The sequence below is a fragment of the Tenrec ecaudatus genome, chromosome 14 (genome assembly GCF_050624435.1).
Source record: "Tenrec ecaudatus isolate mTenEca1 chromosome 14, mTenEca1.hap1, whole genome shotgun sequence".
Taxonomy (NCBI): domain Eukaryota; kingdom Metazoa; phylum Chordata; class Mammalia; order Afrosoricida; family Tenrecidae; genus Tenrec; species Tenrec ecaudatus.
The window spans coordinates 89362919-89384274 of NC_134543.1; the positions used below are offsets into that span (position 1 = coordinate 89362919).

At 42.5% G+C, this 21356-nt stretch overlaps 1 protein-coding gene across 1 annotated transcript; it reads left to right on the forward strand.

Annotated features, from left to right (window-relative positions):
- The first annotated feature begins 4040 nt into the window (after positions 1–4040).
- On the forward strand, positions 4041–5168 carry LOC142425424 (large ribosomal subunit protein uL30-like). Its single transcript, XM_075530657.1, has 3 exons — positions 4041–4430; positions 4606–4652; positions 4780–5168. The coding sequence occupies exons 1-3, from the start codon at positions 4050–4052 to the stop codon at positions 5096–5098; spliced, it is 747 nt and encodes a 248-aa protein (XP_075386772.1). The 5' UTR covers positions 4041–4049; the 3' UTR covers positions 5099–5168.
- The last annotated feature ends 16188 nt before the right edge of the window (positions 5169–21356 follow it).

Sequence of the window (21356 nt, forward strand, 5' to 3'; positions counted from 1 at the left end):
CTTATTTTAAGAATCCCTTTGTTGTTGTCAATTCCAACCTTTGGTGAACCATACAAATTGAAATGTTCTAAAGGTTTTCATGACTGGTTTTCAGAACACTCACCAGGTCTTTTTTTCTCAGGTGGTGTTGAGTAGATTCAAACCACCAAACTTGTGGTTCGTCTCAGAGCACTTAATCATTGAACCATCAGGTCACTTAAAATTAAATTTGCAAAATGAAATCGGTGTCTCAAGGAATATGAATTTTTTAAAAACAAGCCCCCAATACAATGATTTAAAAAACACATATTTATTGACATATATTTCATAAACCATACAGTTCAATAATTAAGAGTTGTAGAATCATCTCCACAATTTTAAAACATTTGCTTCTTATATTCACTGTATGACCATTTTTAAACGTTTTATTAGGAGCTCATACAACTCTTATCACCATACATATATCAATTGTGTAAAGCACATCTATACATTCATTGCCTTCATTTTCAAAGCATTTGCTCTCCACTTAAGCCCTTTGCATCAGGTCCTCTTTTTTTCCCCCTCCCTCCCACTCCCCCTCCCTTATGAGCCCTTGATAATTTATAAATTATTATTTTGTCATACCTTTCCCTATCTGGTGTCTCCCTTCACCCCCTTTTCTGTTGTCCATCCCCCAGGGAGGAAGTCACATGTAGATCCTTCTAATCGGTTCCCTCTTTCCAACCCACTCTCCCTCTACCCTCCCAGTATTGCCACTCAAACCCCTGGTCCTGAAGGTATCTTCCACCCTGGATTCCCTGTGCCTCCAGCTCCTATCTGCACCAGTGTACAACTTCTGTTCTATCCAGACTTGCAAGTTAGAATCCGGATCGAGATAGGAGGGAGAGGGGGAGGAAGCATTTAGGAACTAGAAGAAAGCTGTATTCTTCATCATTGCTGCATCGCACCCTGACTGACTCATCTCCTCCCCTAGACCCCTCTGCAAGGGGATATCCAGTGGCCGACAAATGGGCTTTGGGTCGCCACTCTGCACTTCCCCCTTCATTCAATATGGTAAGATTTTTTTTTTGTTCTGATGATGCCTTATACCTGATCCCTTCCCTTGTGATCGCACAGGATGGTGTGCTTCTTCCATGTGGGCTTTATTGCTTCTGAGCTAGATGGCTGCTTGTTTACCTTCAAGCCTTTAAGACCCCAGACGCTATCTCTTTTGATAGCCGGGCACCATCAGCTTCGCCACATTTGCTTATGCACCCGTTTGTCCTCAACAATTGTATCATGGAGGTGTGCACCCAGTGATATGCTTTTTTTGTTCTTTGATGCCTGATAACTGATCCCTTCGGAACCACGTGATCACATAGGCTGGTGTGTTCTTCCATGTGGGCTTTGTTGCTTCTCAGCTAGATGGCCGCTTGTTTATCTTCAAGCCTTTAAGACCCCAAGACACTATCTCTTTTGATAGCCGGGCACCATCAGCTTTCTTCACCATATTTGCTTATTTACCCGCTTTGTCTTCAGCAGTTGTGTCGGGAGGATGAGCATCATAGAATGCCAATTTAATAGAAGAAAGTATTCTTGCATTGAGGAAGTACTTGAGTAGAGGTTCAATGTCCTTCCGCCACCTTAATACTAAACCTGTAAATATAGGCACATAGATCTATTTCCCCATTCTCATATATATATTTGCATATGTGCATGTCTTTGTCTAGACCTCTATAAATGCCCTTTGCCTCCCAGCTCTTTCCTCCTGTCTCACTATCATACTCCGTCCCCACCTGGGTTTCAACAATACCTCTTGGTTACATTACCCTTGATCATGCCCTACCAGGCCTGCCATACCCACCTCACCACCAATTTGGATCACTTGTTGTTCCCTTGTCCCTGGGTTTGTTAACACCACTTCCTTACCCCCCACCTCCCCCTCTCCCGTTACCCCCCGCCCCCCCCCGCAACTGTTGGTCCCGTTGTTTTTCCTCCAGCTTGTTCATCTAGCCTATCTTATTTAGACAGACCCGTGGAGATAATAACATACACAAAAACAAACAACAATATACAACAAAACAACAACAACAACAAACCCCTGCAAAGAAAAAACAAAACACAAGAAAGAAAAGCTTGTAGTTAGTTCAAGGATCATTTGTTGGCCTTTAGGAGTGTTTTCCAGTCCAGTCTGTTGGGGCACCATCCCCTGGCCCCAAAGTCCACCTTCAGCATTCCCTGGGGACCTTGCTGCTCTATTCCTTTGCTATTCCACTGCACTCCCCCAGTGCTTTGCCTCGGTGTGTGGTGGGATGAGGTCGGGCGCAATTCCCACACTGTGTCTCTGGTGCTGTCCCCGCAGGGCCAAGGGTCAGTGAGGAATGTCATGTCTCATAGTGGGGCTGGCCATGTGGTCCTCTCTGTGGACTGGCTGCTCTAATTTGGGTCATCATCCTCAGGGCTTGGTGGGCCAGGATAAGCTCCACTCTCACCTTCATCTGTTCCTGTGTAGATGCCTGCCCCTCCCCCCAGAAGAATTTATTTCAAAGGAAGGGATTGAATCTGCAGCTCCAGGAGAGGGACATATCTGTATGACCATGTTTAAGGACTCTTCATTAAACATTCATGCTCTATGCAAAACTCTTTTAAATAATGGGTAAATAATTGAATATTTGTTAAGAATGATATAGCAATAAAATTATTAATTTTTTTAAATAAAATTTTAAAGTACAAATGAATAAATTAATGTATTGAAAAATGCATGTTAGAAATTGGCAACATTTGTATTCCACCAGTTTGTGATTTTAAAAATTGCCAGTGTGAAGACTTTGTTATTTTTTAATTTGCATTTCTTTGCCTCGAAGTTGTTTTGAAGTGACTATAGTTGGGGCAAGGTGTCCGGGAAGAGTGTCCTTGAGAGGTAAGGTTGGAAAAGACCTTGTAAGCCAAACCAAACCTTGGGACTCTTGAAGTTAGTGATAATCTGAATACACTAAATATTTCCACCTCTATTTTGTTTTCTAATTTAAAGAATAATGTATGTTCATACAGAGTGTTTGAGCAAAGCAGAAATGGAAGTTTCTACTAATCTATTCTAAAATGTATCTAACTGATCATACAAAGACCCAACTTGTAGATTGTTTTCTTGCTTTTTACTTTTCTGTCTTTTCCGAGTTGTCTGACTAACCTTTGAAATTTACCCGGAGCTTCCCAAGGCACTAGGCCTTATTTCACGGTCTTCTTTGGTCTCAATATATTTGGCATGATAGCGTGTAACACGCTGTATTTGTGTGTTGACTTCTTCCATGAGCATTTTCCTCCCATTCCCCCAACCCCAGCCCAACTCCTTCCTAAATTTCTAGAGGACAAAGAAAGCTATATGTTAATCAGCTTTGATTCCATAATGCTCAAGCTATTATTGAATAATGAGCAACTGTTTAGTAAACAAAATTGAAATGAAATATAATACAAAGGTCTGACTAATTAAAATTATGTAAAATAAAGCAAAATAAGATAATGTTATATTCAGGTAATGGTTTTTATGCAGTTTTGTCTGATTTTCACATTAAATGAACACTTGAAAGCATTATATTGGTCATTGAAATCATGTTCCTTCTCTTTCAAAGTTCTCTCCTTAGAATTAAGATGTTCTAACTCTAATCAAATCAAAGTACCTTTGACCTCAGTGATGAACTCCAGACCCTTTATTCCTTTATCATAGCAAGCCGCCTGGTGCTATATGCTAGCCATCACTTAATGGCTTATGTGGTGGAATGCTAACCGCAAGATCAGCAGTTGGAAACCACAATCTGCTCCATGGGTGAACGAAGAGGCTTTTTGCTCCCATAAAGATTGCCAGTCTCGGAAAGCCACTGGGCAGTTCTACCCTGTCCTCTAGGCTCTCTGTTAACAGAATCAACTCCACAGCAGTGAGTGTAGGCACTTTGGCTAGTAAAGCCGTAGTAAGTAATTCACGGTACCACGCTCACTCCACAAAGATAAAATGAATCCCTTTGTGTCAGGGACTTCTGGCCTTAACTTCTTCATCTATTAAATAAGAGCATTAGCTTTTTTTTTAACCGGCAGGAACCATGGAGGCTGTCGCGGAGAAGAAGAAGAAGGCGCCTGCTGTTCCAGAGACCCTTAAGAAAAAGCGAAAGAATTTCGCAGAACTAAAGATCAAACGCCTAAGAAAGAAGTTTGCCCAAAAGATGCTTCAAAAGGCAAGGAGGAAGCTGATCTACGAGAAAGTTAAGCACTATCACAAGGAGTACAGGCAGATGTACAGAACCGAAATCCGAATGGCTCGCATGGCAAGGAAAGCTGGCAACTTCTGTGTGCCTGGAGAGCCCAAGCTGGCGTTTGTTATCAGGATCAGAGGTATCAATGGTGTGAGCCCGAAGGTTCGAAAAGTGTTGCTGCTTCTTCGCCTTCGCCAGATTTTCAATGGCACCTTCGTTAAGCTTAACAAGGCTTCAGAGAAAAAAATGATTAGGGCAAAGACTGTACAGATGTGCTTTATACAATTGATGTATGTATATGTATGAACTGTGAAAAGAATTGTATCAGCCCCAATAAATTGTTAAAATAAAAAAATTTAATTAAAAAAAAAAAGAAAGAAAGAGCAAAAAAAAAACAAAAACCAAGGCTTCAATTAACATGCTGAGGATTGTGGAACCATACATTGCATGGGGGTGAGTCTTATCCTTTGCTTTGATAATGTACCAAACTCAGTTGACTAAAAGATGATGGATTGTAGCCGTTTAAGCAGTGCTCATCTAACTTCATGATCATTTGTGTCTGCTGATTTATCTACTTCAGGTACCCAAACCTGAAGTCAGTGAATGAACTCATCTACAAGTGTGGCTATGGCAAAATCAATAAGAAGCGTATTGCCCTGACAGATAACACGCTGATTGCACGGTGTCTTGGTAAATATGTCATCATCTGCATGGAGGATCTGATTCATGAGATCTATACTGTTGGGAAACGTTTCAAAGAAGCAAATAACTTCCTGTGGCCCTTCAAACTATCTTCTCCACGAGGTGGGATGAAGAAAAAGACCACCCATTTCGTAGAAGGTGGAGATGCAGGCAACAGGGAAGACCAGATCAACAGGCTTATTAGAAGGATGAACTAAGGTATCTGCCTGCCATGATTATTTTTGTAATCTGGTCTCTTAATAAAACAGTGACTGCTTTCAAATGGAAAAAAAAGAACATTATTAGTAGATGATTTTAAAAGACAACTTAAAGCTCTGAAATCTGTCATACTCTTTCTTATTGTGAATATATACTATTTGGCCTATTTTCATGCACATAAATACATAAAAAAGATACAAATGATATAAAATATAGCAAAAGAATTCTAGATTATCCTTTTAAATTGTGTCTTATACTTTTCCTAGTTTTCTGCATTGTGTAGGTACTACATTTGAAGTTAGAAAAAGTAGAAATGTTACTAAATAAAACATGACCTGATTGTAAACCTAGAAGAGTGGTGATCACATGTGCTGGGTGCACATGAGAATCTTCTAAGAAGTTCTTTAAAAATATTGATGTCTGGGGCACACCTCCCAAGAGTCTGATAAACTTATTTGGAGTGAGGCTGGGCCACCAGTATTGTTTAGGACTCGGTAGGTGATTCTAGGAGCCTTGATGGTATAGTGGTTACATGTTGGGCTGTGATCCACATGGTGAGCACTTCAAAACTACCAGCAGCTCCTTGTGAAAGACTGGGCTTTCTACTCCCATCGCAGTCTCAGAAACCCATGGAAGAGTCACTGTGAGTCAGCACTGACTCAACGGCAGTGAGTTTGTTTTTTGACAGGCTATTCTACTATGCAGATTGAATTGAAAATCAAAATCATCAGCCTATAGAGTATCCTATTGCTCTGGAGCAGGGATGGGGAAGCTATTTTTCCACCAAGGACCATTTGGATATTTATAGCATTGTTTTTGGACCATACAAAGTTATCCATTTAAAAAGTAGCCTGCTATATTTGGTCAAACATTTAATTAAGTTGACGCTAATGTGATAGCTGGAACTGCTTCTCTTTGATGAGGAGTATGACATTAGCTGGCATTGATCTTTCGAGGGCCTTTTATGGACCCACCCCCTGCTCTGAAGTAACAAGATTCTAATCTGCAAAAGGCACTTTCAACAAGCAATCACTGTACCTACTCCTCACTATCTTGTTATTTGACATTTATGAGTGTCATAAAAGATTGATCTGATGTTTGTGCATTATGTACAGCTCTCTAGTAGTAATGAATGGATGGTAGGCTAGTATTTCTGGCTGGAAGTTAACTATTCTATGTTACCCTATCCCAAATTGATTGCGTCATGAAACTCAGTGGTGTGGCAGTAACATAACGATGTAATTTGGCAGTGCAGTATATGTCCTTTTAATTGCTACCCAATGATTGGATAGAACTGTGCAATGTGAGGTGTTTGTGGCCCATTAAGAGGGTTGGCTAGCTTGCTAATAATGTTACTGAGACACATGCACCCTTGTGGAATAGGATGATGCATCTGATGTGTGTCTATAATGTGTTTGGAGCCCTAACAAGAGGATTGGTCAGCCTTGCCATCCTGCTAGATTTTAAATAAGCCATCCAGAGACAGAAAAGAGGGATCTTATTGACCGGTCTTAGCACAACAGACTCCATTTTGAGTCCTGCACCTCCATCTTAGCTCTCAAGACTGACCCCTAACCGACCTCCCCTCCCCTGCTCAACCCCAAAATCTGGGAACCAGCTCGTCCCAAAGCCAGAACGTTTTCTGAAGATATGGTCACTCTACCCGTCCCTGACATATAGATAAGATTAACAACTTTCTCCCTTCTGAAGCACCTGTGTGTGCAGATCCTCCCCAGCTTTGATCCTCCCCAGCTGTGCCTGCCAGCAGTGGGCATAAAAACGCTGCCAGGATTTTTTCCCGGGCACGGCTTCAATAGCTCAATACCCTGAGTTGCTGAACCCGCCCACAAGCTTCTCAATAAAGCCTGCTTCTAAAACTCCGTTAATTGGGTCTTTGATTCTGTTTTCACGTCCAAATAAACCTTATACTTATTACCATCAATAAAAAAGATCCAGGAGTGGAATGTGACTTCTTAATTCTGGGACAGAGAACAGGAGACCAGGAGGAGATGGCCAAGTGGGCTTCCCTCCCATAGAGCGCCTGTGGGCAGTAGGCTTGCTGGTAGAATTCAGAAGAGTGCAGTTTGCTGACCCAGCAACTAAAGCTGATGCCTTTAGGTCATGGCTTTCTGACTAAGTAGATACTTAATTGCTGAGCTAAAAGAGCTTTGTACTGGTTGATCCAGCAGGTTTTCGGCCAGGGCAGCCTGGAGCAAAACTGAGAAGAGACAGTTCTGAATGGAGAACTCCATCCCAGGCATTTCTTATCCTGAATTCTAACATGTTTAAAGTCCCAAATAAACGCCATAATAGTGAGTATCATCTGTGATCCCATGTGACCATTCCAATGAATTCTCAAACCCAGGACAGAGTGCTCTGGGAGGGAAAGTTGCTGTCCGATTTGGTAAAAAGACATACCTGACCTTTACGTCAGGAATTACCTGTGGGTTGTTGGTTTATTTGTTTGGTTTTTAAATCATTTTATTAGGAGCTCATACAAGTCTTATCACAATCCATACATGCATCAATTGTGTTAAGCACATTTGAACATTCATTGCCCTCATCGTTCGCAAAACATTTGCTCTCCACTTACGCCCCTGGCATCAGCTCCTCATTTTTCCCCTCCCTTCCGCTCTCCTCTCCTTCATGAACCCTTGCTAATTTATAAATTATTATTTTGTCATATCTTGCCATGTCCGACGTCTCCCCTCACCCACTTTTCTGTTGTCCGTCCCCCAGGGAGGAGGTCACATGTAATCGGTTCCCCCTTTCCAACCCACCCTCAAGGGGCTGTTGGTTTTTAGTCTTTCTCCTGTTCATAAAGTTAGAGGAGGCCAGACACTGCTTCACACCATCTTTATAGGAAATTGTGGAACGATGTAATTTGACAGTTACAGAATGATGTAGTCTAGTCATGCTCCATTTGGTGATCTGATGTGGTCATCATCTATTTTTACAAGACTGCTTTTCACATAACAGCCTGGCCTTTGGATTCTAACCAAGTGGGTAAGTGAGCAGTTTGGAAACTTCCGTGTATATCTCCCCCTGGACTAAACTCAAATAGGAAAATAATGGAAATTTTATTGTGCCTTTGAACAAATATGAAAGGGTTCCATGAAAAAATGGAACTAAAAGTAATAGAAATTTTATACTAAATTTTGATGCCCCATTCTATAGTTTTTTTAATTTTTTCCTTCTTTAGTTTTTAAAAAAAACTTCTTATAGTTCTTAGTAAAGAAACTATAAGAAGCCATAAGGTATATTTCAAACCAAACACACTGCCACTGAGTTAGATCCAACTCACAGCAACCCAATAGCAGAGTAGAACTGCCTCCCGTGGGTTTCTGAGACTGTAATTCTTTACAGGAATAGAAAGTCTCACCTTTCTCCCAAGAAGCAGCTGGAAGTTTCAAACTGCTGACCCTGCAGTTAGCACCCCAACACATAACAACTATACCACCAGGGCTCCTAGAAATCACACGAGTTGGCTTCTTTGTCTTTTAGGTCTCTTGCTGGCACAAATAGTTTGAACTTGACCACTAAACTAAGGGTTAGAAGTTTAAATCCCATCCCATACCCCAGCAGCACTATGGAAGAAAGGCCTAAAAATTTGCTTGTATCGATAAAGACTGTATCCAAAAAGTTCCTGTAGAGCAGTTCCACTCTCTTAACACACAGGGTCACCGTAGTTCGGAATCGACTCAAGAGCAACGGGTTTGTTTTTTATGCTTTATATAACTATCACAGTTTCTCTTTTTTTCTAATTTTAGTTAATCGTTTTATTGGGGCTCTTACAGTTCTTATACCAATCCATACACCAATTGTATCAAGTACATTTGTAAATATGTTGCCATCATCATTTCTGAAAAACATTTTCTTTCTATTTCAGCTTCACTTTTTCCCCCTCCCTCCCTCATGAACCCTTGATAATTTATAAATTATTTTTATTTTCCTATTTTATACCATCTACTGTCTCCCTTCACCCACGTTTCTGTTGTTCATCCCCTTAGGGTGGTGTAGACGGGCGGTTGTACATTAATCATTGTGATCCCCCACCATCTCCCTACTCTCATGGTATCCCTATTCTCATTGTTCTGAGGGGTTTATCTGTCTTGGATTCTGTGTGTTGAGACCGCTTATCTGTAGCAGTGTACATGTTCTGTTCTATTCAGATTTGTAAGATAGAACTGGGGTCATGATAGTGGGGGGGGGGGGAAAGCATCAAAGAACTAGAGAAATGCTGTGTGTTTTGTCAGTGTTATACTATACTACACCCTAGCTGGCTTGTCCCTTCCTTGTGACCCATCTTGAGAGGATGTCCAATTGTCTACAGATGGGTTTGGGTCTCCATTCAGACGCCCCTTCGTTCGCATCAAAATGGTTGTTTGCTTTGGGTCTTCTGATACCTGATTCCATGGACACATCGTGATCACATGGGTTGGGGTGCTTCTACCATGTGGGCTTTGTTGCTTCCCTATTAGATGGCTACTTGTTTAACTTCAAGCCTTTAAGACCCCAGACACTATATCTTGTAATAGCCGAACACCATCAGTTTTCTTCACATTTGCTTCTGCACCCATTTTGTCTTCAGCTATCGTGTGGAAAAGGTGAGCATCACAGAATGCCAGGTTATTAGAATAATGTGTTCTTGTGTTGAGGGAGTACTTGAGTGGAGGCCCAATGTCAGTCTCCTGCCTTAATACTTAAATATATGTACATAAACCTATATCCCTATGGTTATATATTAATATATTTACATCTGTACATGACTATGTTTATACTTCTATAAATGCCTTTCCTCGCTTTCCTTTTACTTTCCTCCTGTCCCACTAATGTTCGACCTTCATTCTTGTTCCCGTCTCTCTGGGTCTGTTGGCTCCCCACTCCTTTCCCCCACCTCCTCCACTCCCCTGTCCCCAGGAACTGTTAGTCGAGTTTTCTCCTCTGGAATTATTAATCCTACCTATCTTATATAGATAGATATTGGGGGGGGAAAGCGGGGTGGGGGGAAGCCTATGAATAATTCCAGGTCTGTCTGCTGACCCTAATGGCTAATGAATGTTTTCTAATCGGGTCTGATACAGTGCCAAGACCGAACACCCACCCCACACCCACAACCACATACTACCAGTTCGAAGTCTATATTCAGAATTCCTCCCTGGGACTTTGTTGCTTTGCTCCTCTCTTGCACTCCCTTCATGTTATGCCCTGGTGGGGAGGTGGGGGGTGGACGGGGCACAATTCTCAAACTGTGTCTCCAGTGCTGCCCCAACTCTCACCCTGTTGCACTGTAGGTCAGTAAGGGGACATCATGTCTTGTGGTGGGGCCAACAGCACAGTTTTTCATCTGTTTTTGTATCTTACAACACTCCCTCCATCCCGTCTAAGGAACCTAAGAAACTATTTATAGTACTTCATATCTTTCTCCTCTGAGCAGTTCAATTTGGATTGGACCTTGAGCAAGAAATGTTTTATTTAACCAGATTTGTAAAATTGGACCCTTAGAAAGAAAACAAAATTGAAGTTTGGGGTCTGTGCTATTTAACAATTTCTCTGCAATAAGTCTACCCGGCTAGGTCTCTGGTCCAACCAGTTTCTCCAGGGTGCTCTAAAAGCTCTGAGCCTTTTCCCGCGTCAGTAAATAGAGTGTCATTGCAACCCCACCTACTCAAGCTGCTTTCCCTCCACTACCATGACTGCCTTCTAAATGGAACCCCTTTATGCTCTTTTATTAACATCACAACTTAGACTGTTTGGTACTAAGTCTTATAAGGAAGAAACTTTTTCTCCTTTTCATCTGTGTTTGCATTTCCAAATCCCCTATGTGGAAAAAATGTTTTGGTAAGCTCTTACCATGAGTTATTATTGAATTACTCCATAATTCTCCCTAAATTTACCCCCGCCCCCAGCCTACCTCCAATCTGGCCCATGATGATGCAGTGCGAGGTAATGGGAAGAAGATGTTAGTAATGGCATTCTTCCGTAGCAATTACATTTTTTTCATCTCAGAAGGGCTGTTGGGTAACTCACCGTTTCCCAAGTTCCTATTATAGCGCTTCCCGCCAGCACTTGCTCAGGAAGCTGGGAGGATTGCCATTCCCACAGATCTCATTAGAGGATAAGAGTGGCCATCAAAGCATGAATCATAATGATATGTTACCGAAGGCTGCACAGGTCTCTCCGAGCTTAGTTACTCGGCGTTCATTTTGGTGATTAATGGTACTCCTCTTGGAGTGGGCTGAACGGCCTCGACATCAGTGATCCAAATGACCAAACCGGATCCTCTGGGCCATTCTTTCAACCCTTCAAATTGTGAATCGGGTGATGGTTTATGAGCACACCAGTTTTCCATTCAACAATTGGTACACATTTATTTCATCTCATTGACTGCAGTCCCTACAATGTAACATCACTTTTCCCACTTTCTCCTTGTGTTTCCCATTTTGACTCCTTCTTTCCTAATCCTTCTAAACTTGATCTTTGGATAAGTACTGTCCTTCTGATCTCAAAAGGATGGTTGCTCTAATGAGTGTGTATTTTCCTAGTGTTTTGTTCCCCAATGTATATGTGCCTGCTTTTCAGCTAAAAACAGAGCTGTGGAGCAAGTTCAATTCCAGACCAGAGGATGACTAAGGACCATTGTCTCAAGGGTTCCAGCAGTCTCCATCAGACCAGTAAGCCTGAACTTTTGTAAGATTTTGAGTTTCGTTGTACATTTTTCTTTTGTCACTCTATTTTAGGCCTTTTACTGTGATCCATTTCCAGGTAGTTGCCTGGTACTAAAACTGTAGTCTTCCTGGTCTCCAGGTCACGTCTCGGAGGCTGAGGTTTACATGACCCATGAGCACTAAGTGTTTCCATGTCTGCTATTATCTTCATCCTTTTATTCTCTGCAGGAAAAGAGGCCAGAAGTTGCACATTAGATGGCCACTCAGGAGTTATTTTTGTTGTTGTTTTCACTCATGAGCTTTTTAAGACCTCATTTGCTATTCACCAAAGTAGCATATAGATATTATCTTTGTGGTATATGTTTTGTTCAGTGGCTTTAGTGTCCCCGAGACGGTGGTCCTGAGCCCCCAGGCTCAGTGCCTAATTTTCTCAGGGTGTTTGGTTATGTTTATCAGTTTCATAACTTTAAAGCCTTATCTCCTTAGATTTAAAGCACTATTTCATAACTGGAAGTTTATTGGAAGGAGGATTAAGTTGGACAAGGACACCTGGCCCCACCCCCACCCACCATCCTAGTTATCTAGTGGCGTGGCAGCAGAAATACCACCATGGGTTTCTTGAACAAACAGGAACTGGCTTTCCTCACCGTTTCAAAGACTAAAACTCATTCAGGGTGCCGGCTCTCGGGAAGTTTTTCTATGTGGACTTTGGAGGAAGATCCTTGTTTCTTCAGCTGCTTCCTGGCATCAATATTCCCCCAATCTTTTGTTATTTTTCTTTGTTTTTCATATTTTTCTTGTTTAGTTTTTCTCCTGTCTCAAATGATAACAAATACAACCTGTTTCCAAGTGGGGTTACATCCCCCAGCATAGCAGTTACTATTTCTGGGGACACAATTCAATTCCCAACACCCCCTATTTGCTTTTCTTCTCTATGTTTTTAATGTAGCAACATCTTGAAGAACTCATTTGGGAAAATAATTGCAGCCAATTAAGGTTCAGACTCAATTTTGTTACTGTAAGAGTGATTCTGGCTTTGTGTTCAGTTATGAGAAGTGGACTTGAATAATCTGTTGGTTTTTTCCCCCTTTTTAATCAGTTTTATCAGCATACAATTCCCATATTCTTCCAGTTTCTGGAGGCTGGGCACCTGTTTTGCCCTTTCCAGTCCCTATCCCAAAGACAGTATCTTGCTTCTGATTTTCCTCGCCCTGCTCCCTGCTACCCGCTTCACTTCCTGCTTATCTGCCTGGGACTCCACTGCATAATGCCTATTTGTTATGACGCCCCATGTGTAATGAATCCCTACTCAACTGAATGACCGGATTTATGTTGAGTATTATAATACTTTAACCCTGCTGTGATTGCCGGTACATTAACAGCACATGAATCTGTCTTTCTCTCTTTCCTCTTTCATTACGCAGTATTGCTCCTTCTCAGGGAGCTGATCTAATTCCAGGATTCTGACTTAGAAGGCAGCACTCAACACATTGTGTTCTCTATCTTTAAGAGAGAGGAAAAATAGAACTGACCAGGTAAAGTTAAAAGTGGGTGACATTTTTCAGAGAGAGAGATACAGTACGCTGTATGCTGCTCTATTGTAGGTGTTCCATGTTGCTATCTCACTTTACAACATTGCCTGAGAATTGAATGGCAGAATTTCCATTGTATAGATAATGTAAAAAAAAGTGTTGGGAAAATGATGCCTCTATGAGCAACTTGCCTCCTTTTTTTTTTTAATTTTAACAATTTATTGGGGCTCATACAATTCTTTTCACAGTTCATATATATACATACATCAATTGTATAAAGCACATCTGTACAGTCTTTGCCCTAATCATTTTTCTCTCTTTTCTTCTTTTACATTTTATTAGGGACTCATACAACTCGTACCACAATCCATACATATACATACATCAATTGTATAAAGCACATCCATACATTCCCTGCCCCAATCATTCTCAAGGCATTTGCTCTCCACTTAAGCCCCTTGCATCAGGTCCTCTTTTTTTTCCCCTCCTCCCTTCCCATTCCCCCCTCCCTCATATGCCCTTGGTAATTTATACATCGTTGTTTTGTCATATCTTGCCCTATCCGGAGTCTCCCTTCCCCCCTTCTCTGCTGTCCCTCTCCCAGGGAAGAGGTCACATGTGGATCCTTGTAATCAGTTCCCCCTTTCCAACCCACTCACCCTCCACTCTCCCAGCATCATCCCTCACACCCTTGGTCCTGAAGGTATCATCCACCCTGGATTCCCTGTACCTCCAACCCTCATATGCACCAGTGTACAGCCTCTGTCCTATCCAGCCCTGCAAGGTAGAATTCGGATCATGGTAGCTGGGGGGAGGAAGCATCCAGGATCCGGGGGAAAGCTGTGTTCTTCATCGATACTACCTCACACCCTAATTAACCCATCTCCTCTCCTAAACCCCTCTATGAGGGGATCTCCATTGGTCGACACTTGGGCCTTGGGTCTCCACTCTGCACTTCCCCCTTCATTTAATATGATATATATACATATATATACATACATATATACATATACACATATATACACATACATACACACACTTATATCTTTTTTTTTTTTGCATGATGCCTTATACCTGGTCCCTTGGGCACCTCGTGATCGCACTGGCCGGTGTGCTTCTTCCATGTGGGCTTATTTGCTTCTGAGCTAGATGGCCGCTTGTTCACCTTCAAGCCTTTAAGACCCCAGACACTATCTCTTTTGATAGCCAGGCACCATCAGCTTTCTTCACCACATTTGCTTATGCACCCATTTGTCTTCAGCGATCCTATCATGGAGGTGTGCAGTCAATGATATGATTTTTTGTTCTTTGATGCCTGGTAACTGATCCCTTTGGGACCACTCGCTCACTCAGGCTGGTGTGTTCTTCCATGTGGACTTTGTTGCTTCTGAGCTAGATGGCTGCTTGTTTATCTTCAAGCCTTTAAGACCCCAGTCACTATCTCTTTTGATAGCCGGGCACCATCAGCTTTCTTCACCACATTTACTTGTTCACACACTTTGGCTCCAGCTGTTGTGTCGGGAGAGTGAGCATCATAGAGTTCCAATTTAATAAAAGAAGGTATTCATGCATTGAGGGAGTGTTTGAGTAGAGGCCCAAGGTCCAACTTGCCTCCTTTCTCCTAAGACTAGAAGACCTGAATAGTGGCCGGCTACCATGACTGGACATTTTGAAAAGAGGGCCTGTAGAAGAATCCTGATCAAAAGAAGGGGGATGCAGGAAGAATTTCAAATTTTCATAGACTATAGAATTTCTGGAATCATGGAAGGGAGACAAGCCCCTAAAATTATTCCTTGAAGTAACCTTTAAACCTTACACTAAAATAATCCTCTGAAGTCATTTTTCCACCATAAATTGTATTTCTTTATTTTTGGTGTTGTTGAGAAACAGGTTGATGATATTGGGCGTGTCGTAGGCAATTCAGCCAGGAACTAATGGCCTTGGGAGCAGCCCCTGTGCACCAGGAGGGACTTGAGGTGTGGTAGGGCGGGCTCAGCCTGTTTGGGTCCAAGCCTGAGGGTGAGGAGTGTTTGGATGCAGGAAGTGAACTGGCTGCACTGGGTGCAGAACGGATACGTTTTTCAAGGTGTCTGGTAACCTGTTTTAAGGGGGAAGGGCGGTGTCCCTGTATGCGGAGGGACCCTGGAGTTGCAGACGGAGGAAGCAATGGTAACTCCAGGGCAAAGGAGCACAGGATGTAAGGAACAAGGACGCAGAAGAGCTCTGTAAACTGAGAAGAGTTGGAAGCCATGATTTGACGGTAGGTTGTGAATTCCAGGACCCCCAGAGTATCATTGAGCTATGTCTGGAGAGAGGCTGCTAAAGGTGGCAGGTAAAGGAGCTAGGTAATTTGTGTAGAATGTCCATTTTTACATAAGGACCCATGTTGCATAATGACTATCATAACCATACCATAAGTCAGGAGTGAGTGTATAGGATCTTATCATATACAAATAGATATAATTGTACTTCTTATTTTCCAATCTGGATTTTTAAATTTTGTTTTTATCTTGCTGCTCTAGTTAAGACTTCTAGTACAATATTGATTAGAAGTAGTGAGTGCAGGCACCCTTGTCTTGTTCTTAATTTCAAAGGGAAAATTCTCATTCGTTCTCTGTTAACTGTATTGCTGGCTGTTGGGTTTTCTTTTTTTTGTGTGTGGGAAACTTCCTTTATTTTCTATTTTATTTGCAGTCATCACTGGGACTATTTCTTGCTGCTGATTTGTTTGCTGGCCTGCTTTTGCACCTGCATGGCCAGGAGCAGGAATGAGACGTAATTGGGAAGCATGCCTATGCCTATGTCTTCTTTGCTCTCAATTTTCTCCAGGTCATAGTCCGGCTGCTTGGTCATCTTGGGAGAGCTTGCTTTGAGCTGAAGAGGTGCAAGAAGTCTCGGGGAGGAGGCACCGCTGGGCGCGCTGACTACACACTGCTCAGGCTGTGATGCTTCTCTAGCACCATGCCCCGTACACAGCAAGTAGGATCCGCGCTATAACCCTCAATTCTGGCTAGGACCAGCTGTTGGGTTTTCATTGGATCATATTGACTGCTTTCCCTTCTAACTCTCTTCTTTAGATTTTTCATGTGTTTCCCCCCTTTATTCTATTGATGTGGTATGTGCTTGTGGCAGTTGCATAATCTTCTGTCGACTTGCGAAAGGGTGAAGTCTAGCCTGTCAATCAGGTTGCAACTTGATGACCTCATTTGGAGGCACAAAAAAGATAAGTAGCTCACTGGAGGCCAGACACACACTTGCTGCTTCATATTCCTGTTGACAAGCCACAAGGAGTCATGCTGATGGCAGCCAGAGTCTTGGAGCTGGAGGAGCCATGTGGAGCCCCACACCAGCGCTAATGCTTCCACCACCACTTGATCCACAAGACTTTCTACCCACTGGCCTGTGACCTTCCTGCACTCAGCGTCCTTGCATGTGTGGCATGAGTCTGAGGAGGAATTTATAGACTGGTATTGGACAGATGAGCTCATATTGGATTTATAGACTTGATCTGAACTGGGCTAGGGTGTTTTCTCAACATACAATTGCTCTTTGGTATAAAGTTCTCTATTACACACATATGAGTCTCCCTGGACTTGTTTCTCTAGTCTACCCAGACGAACAATTTTCTTGTGGCATGTTTTTCTGTTTTGAGTATCAGGGTTACGTTTGCTTCATAGAAGGATTCCTCCCTTTTCTTTTGAAAAAGTTTGAGCAGTATTGGTGTCAATTCTTCTTTAAATTTTGAACAGAATTCCCCAGTAAACCTATCTGGCCCAGGACATTTTTTGTTGCGGTGTTTTTGATCACTGATTTGATCTCTTCACTTGTTATGGGTCTGTTGAAACGTTTTATTTCATGTTCAGTCAGTTTGAGCAGGTTGTATGCTACTAAGAACTTGTTGATTTCTTTCTAGGTTATTCAATTTGCTGCCATACAGTTGCTGGCCATATTCTGTCATAATTCTCTTTGTTTCTAGCAGATCAAGTATAATGTCCCTTCTTAATTATCCCTGAACCCTTCATAAAATAAAATAATAATTTAGCTAAGCTAGTAAAAAGGTCTGCCTTGAGTATTATGTTCTTTTAAAAACCATCTAGATAAAATCAAAATGACAACAAATATTATAAAGATTAGACAGGAACTGTAAGGGGAAAAGAGTGGATTTAATGGAAGAGATAATTTGGGAAAGGGGGGAATCATTCCAGAGCTCAAAGATACAGTCAGTGTCATGGAATTGTACAATAGAAATGGTTGAGTTTTACTGTGTATATTTTCCACAACAATAAAAGAATTTTAAATGGTACAGAAAAGGCTGTAAGATGGTATTCCAGGTTTCCAAGAGAGGTGAGCCTCCCTTCTAAGCTAGCATTCTTGTCCCTGTCACAGTGTACCCGGATTGCAGAACATGACCGCGAGGAGAGAGGGAAATGTGCTCTTGGGATTCAAATGTGTAAGTCTATAAATATCAAGTATTCTCATGCGTATAAGTGTTTGTGGTTCACTTGCCTGCCAACTGTAGAGGAATAACAGCTGTGCATGTATGAAAAACGGTCTTAAGAGACTGCCCTTATCCCTCAGCTCTCCCCTACCACTCCCACCTGTCACTCCCCTCAAAAAACCACCTAACAATCAACAGAGCCGCTGCTTCTGCCCCCAAGGAGCAGTGTGGTGGTGGGGTTGAAGTAACCGCGCATCTTGCAAACTAGGACCGAGATTTGTACATTTCTGTTGCTACTACATTATCAACTGCCGTTACTTCCCTTCACGCTCTAGGCAGGAAGCTTGGGAAGGGAGGAGCAAATAAAAAGGGACCGACAGCTCACTTTGATTGCCAAAGTCAACTGCCTAGAATTTCCCAAAGGTCCTGGGGCCCAATAGTGGATTCCGTTACATATGAACAAGCTATCACTGTCTTTATATTTGAGCCAATGACCTTGATGTTTTACTGTCAAGGGGCTATGAGCTTTCAGAAGTAGATCACCAGCTCTGTCTTTCAAAGCACCCCTCGGGTAGTTGAATGCCAACCTTTTGGCTAGCAGTCAAGTGTTTAACTATTTGTGCCACCAAGAACTCCTAACAATGACACATAATATAGTCATTTCTATTGTGCCCGAGACCTCCAGCCTGAACGCCTGCAGCATTTTCATATTGAAGGTCCTATTGTCACTCATCCCTCTCCTAACCGTTCTGCATCTTGTTGACTTCTTAAGTGCTGACTTAGCCCTGTGACTCCCTTGCCTCATTGCATTTAAGGTTCTCTTGCTGCTTACAGGATAAGCTTTGCTTGATCTTCCCAACCGTCCAGTGCCTACTTTCAGCCTTTGCTCCTGCTACTTTCCAAAGCTCTCCTGTCCACTCAAGGCAGGTTGGACAGTGAGCCTGGGACCACTTTGCACTTCTCCCTCTTGGTCTGGGTTTTCCTGTCCACCAAAATCCTGTTGCGCTATTCAGGTCCAGCTCAAAACTCATTCCACAGTATGTTCCTTGACTCTCCACTCAGAACGGTACATATGACTTTGCTTGAGAGTCCTCTGCACACCATGTCAGACCAAAGGTATGCCTTCACAGGGAGACGTGAGGAGAAAGCGTACCTGAGTAAATATTCTTTCCTCATAAAGAAGGAATATTTAAGGCAATCAGCGGAAGGACTGAGGGGATGGCAACTGAGCAGACCCCACACAAACTGCCCTCTGGGAAGGCTGGTGGTGAATCACCTTTTTGTGCATAAGAACCCAAACCCAATAAAACCAAATTCACCGCCATCGTGCCCATCCTGATTCCTAGAGACCCTATAGGACAGAGTAGACCTGCCACTGTGGGTTTCCAAGACTACGCGTCTTTCAGGAGTACAAAAGTGCATCTTTCCCTGGAGCAGCCAGTGAGTTGGAACTGCCGCACTGGGTTAGCAGCCCCACACGTAACCTGTTATGCTGCCAGGGCTCCTGCACAGGGAGTGGGACTAATAAAAATATAAGCATGCTTGTACTTTTATTTTTATCCATTAAAAGCAACAACGCTTAACCTCAAGGAAAAGATTTAAGTTTATGGATTAGAAAAGTATCATAGGGGAGTGGAGGGGCGGGAGGGGGGTGGGGAAGAAAACTATCATAGGATTACCTGCCCTTTCATCACTAAAATGGTCATAATCTTTGTATACATTTCAGAAGTAGTGATACAAAGGCAGCTTTCTACGTTTTTCCACTTAAATATTGTGGATCTTTGACAGTCACCTGGCATATGCTGGCTTGATGTGATGGGCTCACTGCTTGGGTAAATCTGTAGGAGATCCTGTGTCCCAAGAACCTCTGCAAAATCAAACACTGGCATTCTCCCACTGGCCTTCAGGCAGCCCGTGGCCTTATTTTAGCTGAAATTCTTCTACGTTAGCACAACGGATTCCCCGAGTCCCAGCTGTCCATTTCTTCTCTCTTCATCAGCGTCTTACACTCTTCCACCCTCTTCTCTCCATGGAGACCCAGCACAAAGACTTTTGCATAGTGGAGCATCAAGAAATTCTTGTTTACATCAGAAGGGGTAAAGAAATGGCTTGAGAGAAAGTGACTTTCCCCCAGGTGTGTTGTGTTTTTATTTTCTTTAAAACAACACACCTACTTCATAGAAATCATTGAACTACATTCAGGAAAGGTCTTACCTTGAATCGCTCAAGAACTCAGGGCTCCTGCTTTCTTTGCTCCCTCGCCCTCGCCCAGCAATCCCACCCATAAGTGAGGTATACACAGACCGTGTTTATAAGTAAACCATGTGGATAGCCTGTCCCCTTCAGGAATTGTACATTTGAAAAGAGGCTTTGATTTTCCAGGAAGGTGCTGGGGGGACTGGGAGAGAGACACATGTCAGCCATAACTGGAAGCAGTTTCTTTGATGTAGTGGAAAAGGTGAGATGGTTCACTGCAGAGTAGTAAATAGGTAAAGCAAACCCTTGCTTTCCATACCAATGGGTAACCTGACACCGAGTACCACCTATTAACCAGGTGTGGCCCCACACGTAGGCATGTGCCTGCTTGTGCCTGGCTTAATCTGAGAGATTCTAAAAGGCTTGTTTATGAAAAATATAACCTAACATATTTCTCCCTTTGGCCAAAATTGCTGTTCCAAATTTCCAGCATGATGTAATTTTAGGAATGAGCGAATCAGGATCCTTACTGGAAAAAACATTGATCTAAGGACATGTTAGCTTGGATTAGTTTATTGGACAGGCCTCCCATGGCTCTGCAGTCCTTTTTATCATTGCACTCACCAGGATGTACTGGAGTGCTGTCTTTCCAAGTGTCTGCCTAAGCCAGCGTGTCATCCTCAGGCTCTCTTTAAAGGCTGGCACACTGTCTACCTGGTAGATATTGGAGCCCCAATATATTGTTGAACCAAAGTTGAGCAGCCTGTTCCTTAGAATAGCCCTTTGAAGACAGAGACTGCATTTTATACATCTCTTAAGTTCCTAGAAGCCTGTCTGGAACATATTAACAGCCCCCCAAATTAGTAATAGCTAACAATTGTCTAGTGCTCTGAAATACACAGGGTCACTATGAGTTGGAACCAATTCCATAGCAACTGTTGTTTTTTTTGCTTTTAACTATGAGCCACATACTCTTCTAAGCATTTTACATGTATTCAGTCACTAAAGCGGCAAGACCTGGTGGTGCAATGGTTAAAATGCTCAACGATTAAGCAAAAGATTGGCAGTTGGAACCTACTAGCCATTCTACAGGGAAGGTGTGGCAGTTTGCCTCTGTAAAGATTTACAACCTTGGAAACCCAATGGGGCAATATTACAATGTCTTACAGTGTTACTAGGGGTTGGACAACCGTGGGTTTAGTCTTTTCGGCTTAACTCATTTAACCCCCACAATAACTCTATGAAGGGGAAGTTTTTATTGTCCCATTTAATACATGGAGAAATCGAAGGACACAGGAATTTGTGTGACATGCCCAGTCATACAAGGTCACTTAACCCCGGAGTCCATGCCTTTAGCTATAAAGCTTTACTGCATTTACATTTGAATAAATGAATAAACCACTGCACTCTATTTTTATAGTGG

Coding starts and splice junctions, on each gene's coding strand:
- LOC142425424 (XM_075530657.1), top strand. CDS start 4,050: ATGGAGGCTGTCGCGGAGAAGAAGAAGAAGGCGCCTGCTGTTCCAGAG. Junction 4,431..4,605: donor CCTTCGTTAAGCTTAACAAG/GCTTCAGAGAAA, acceptor ACAAAAACCAAG/GCTTCAATTAACATGCTGAG. Junction 4,653..4,779: donor GAACCATACATTGCATGGGG/GTGAGTCTTATC, acceptor TATCTACTTCAG/GTACCCAAACCTGAAGTCAG.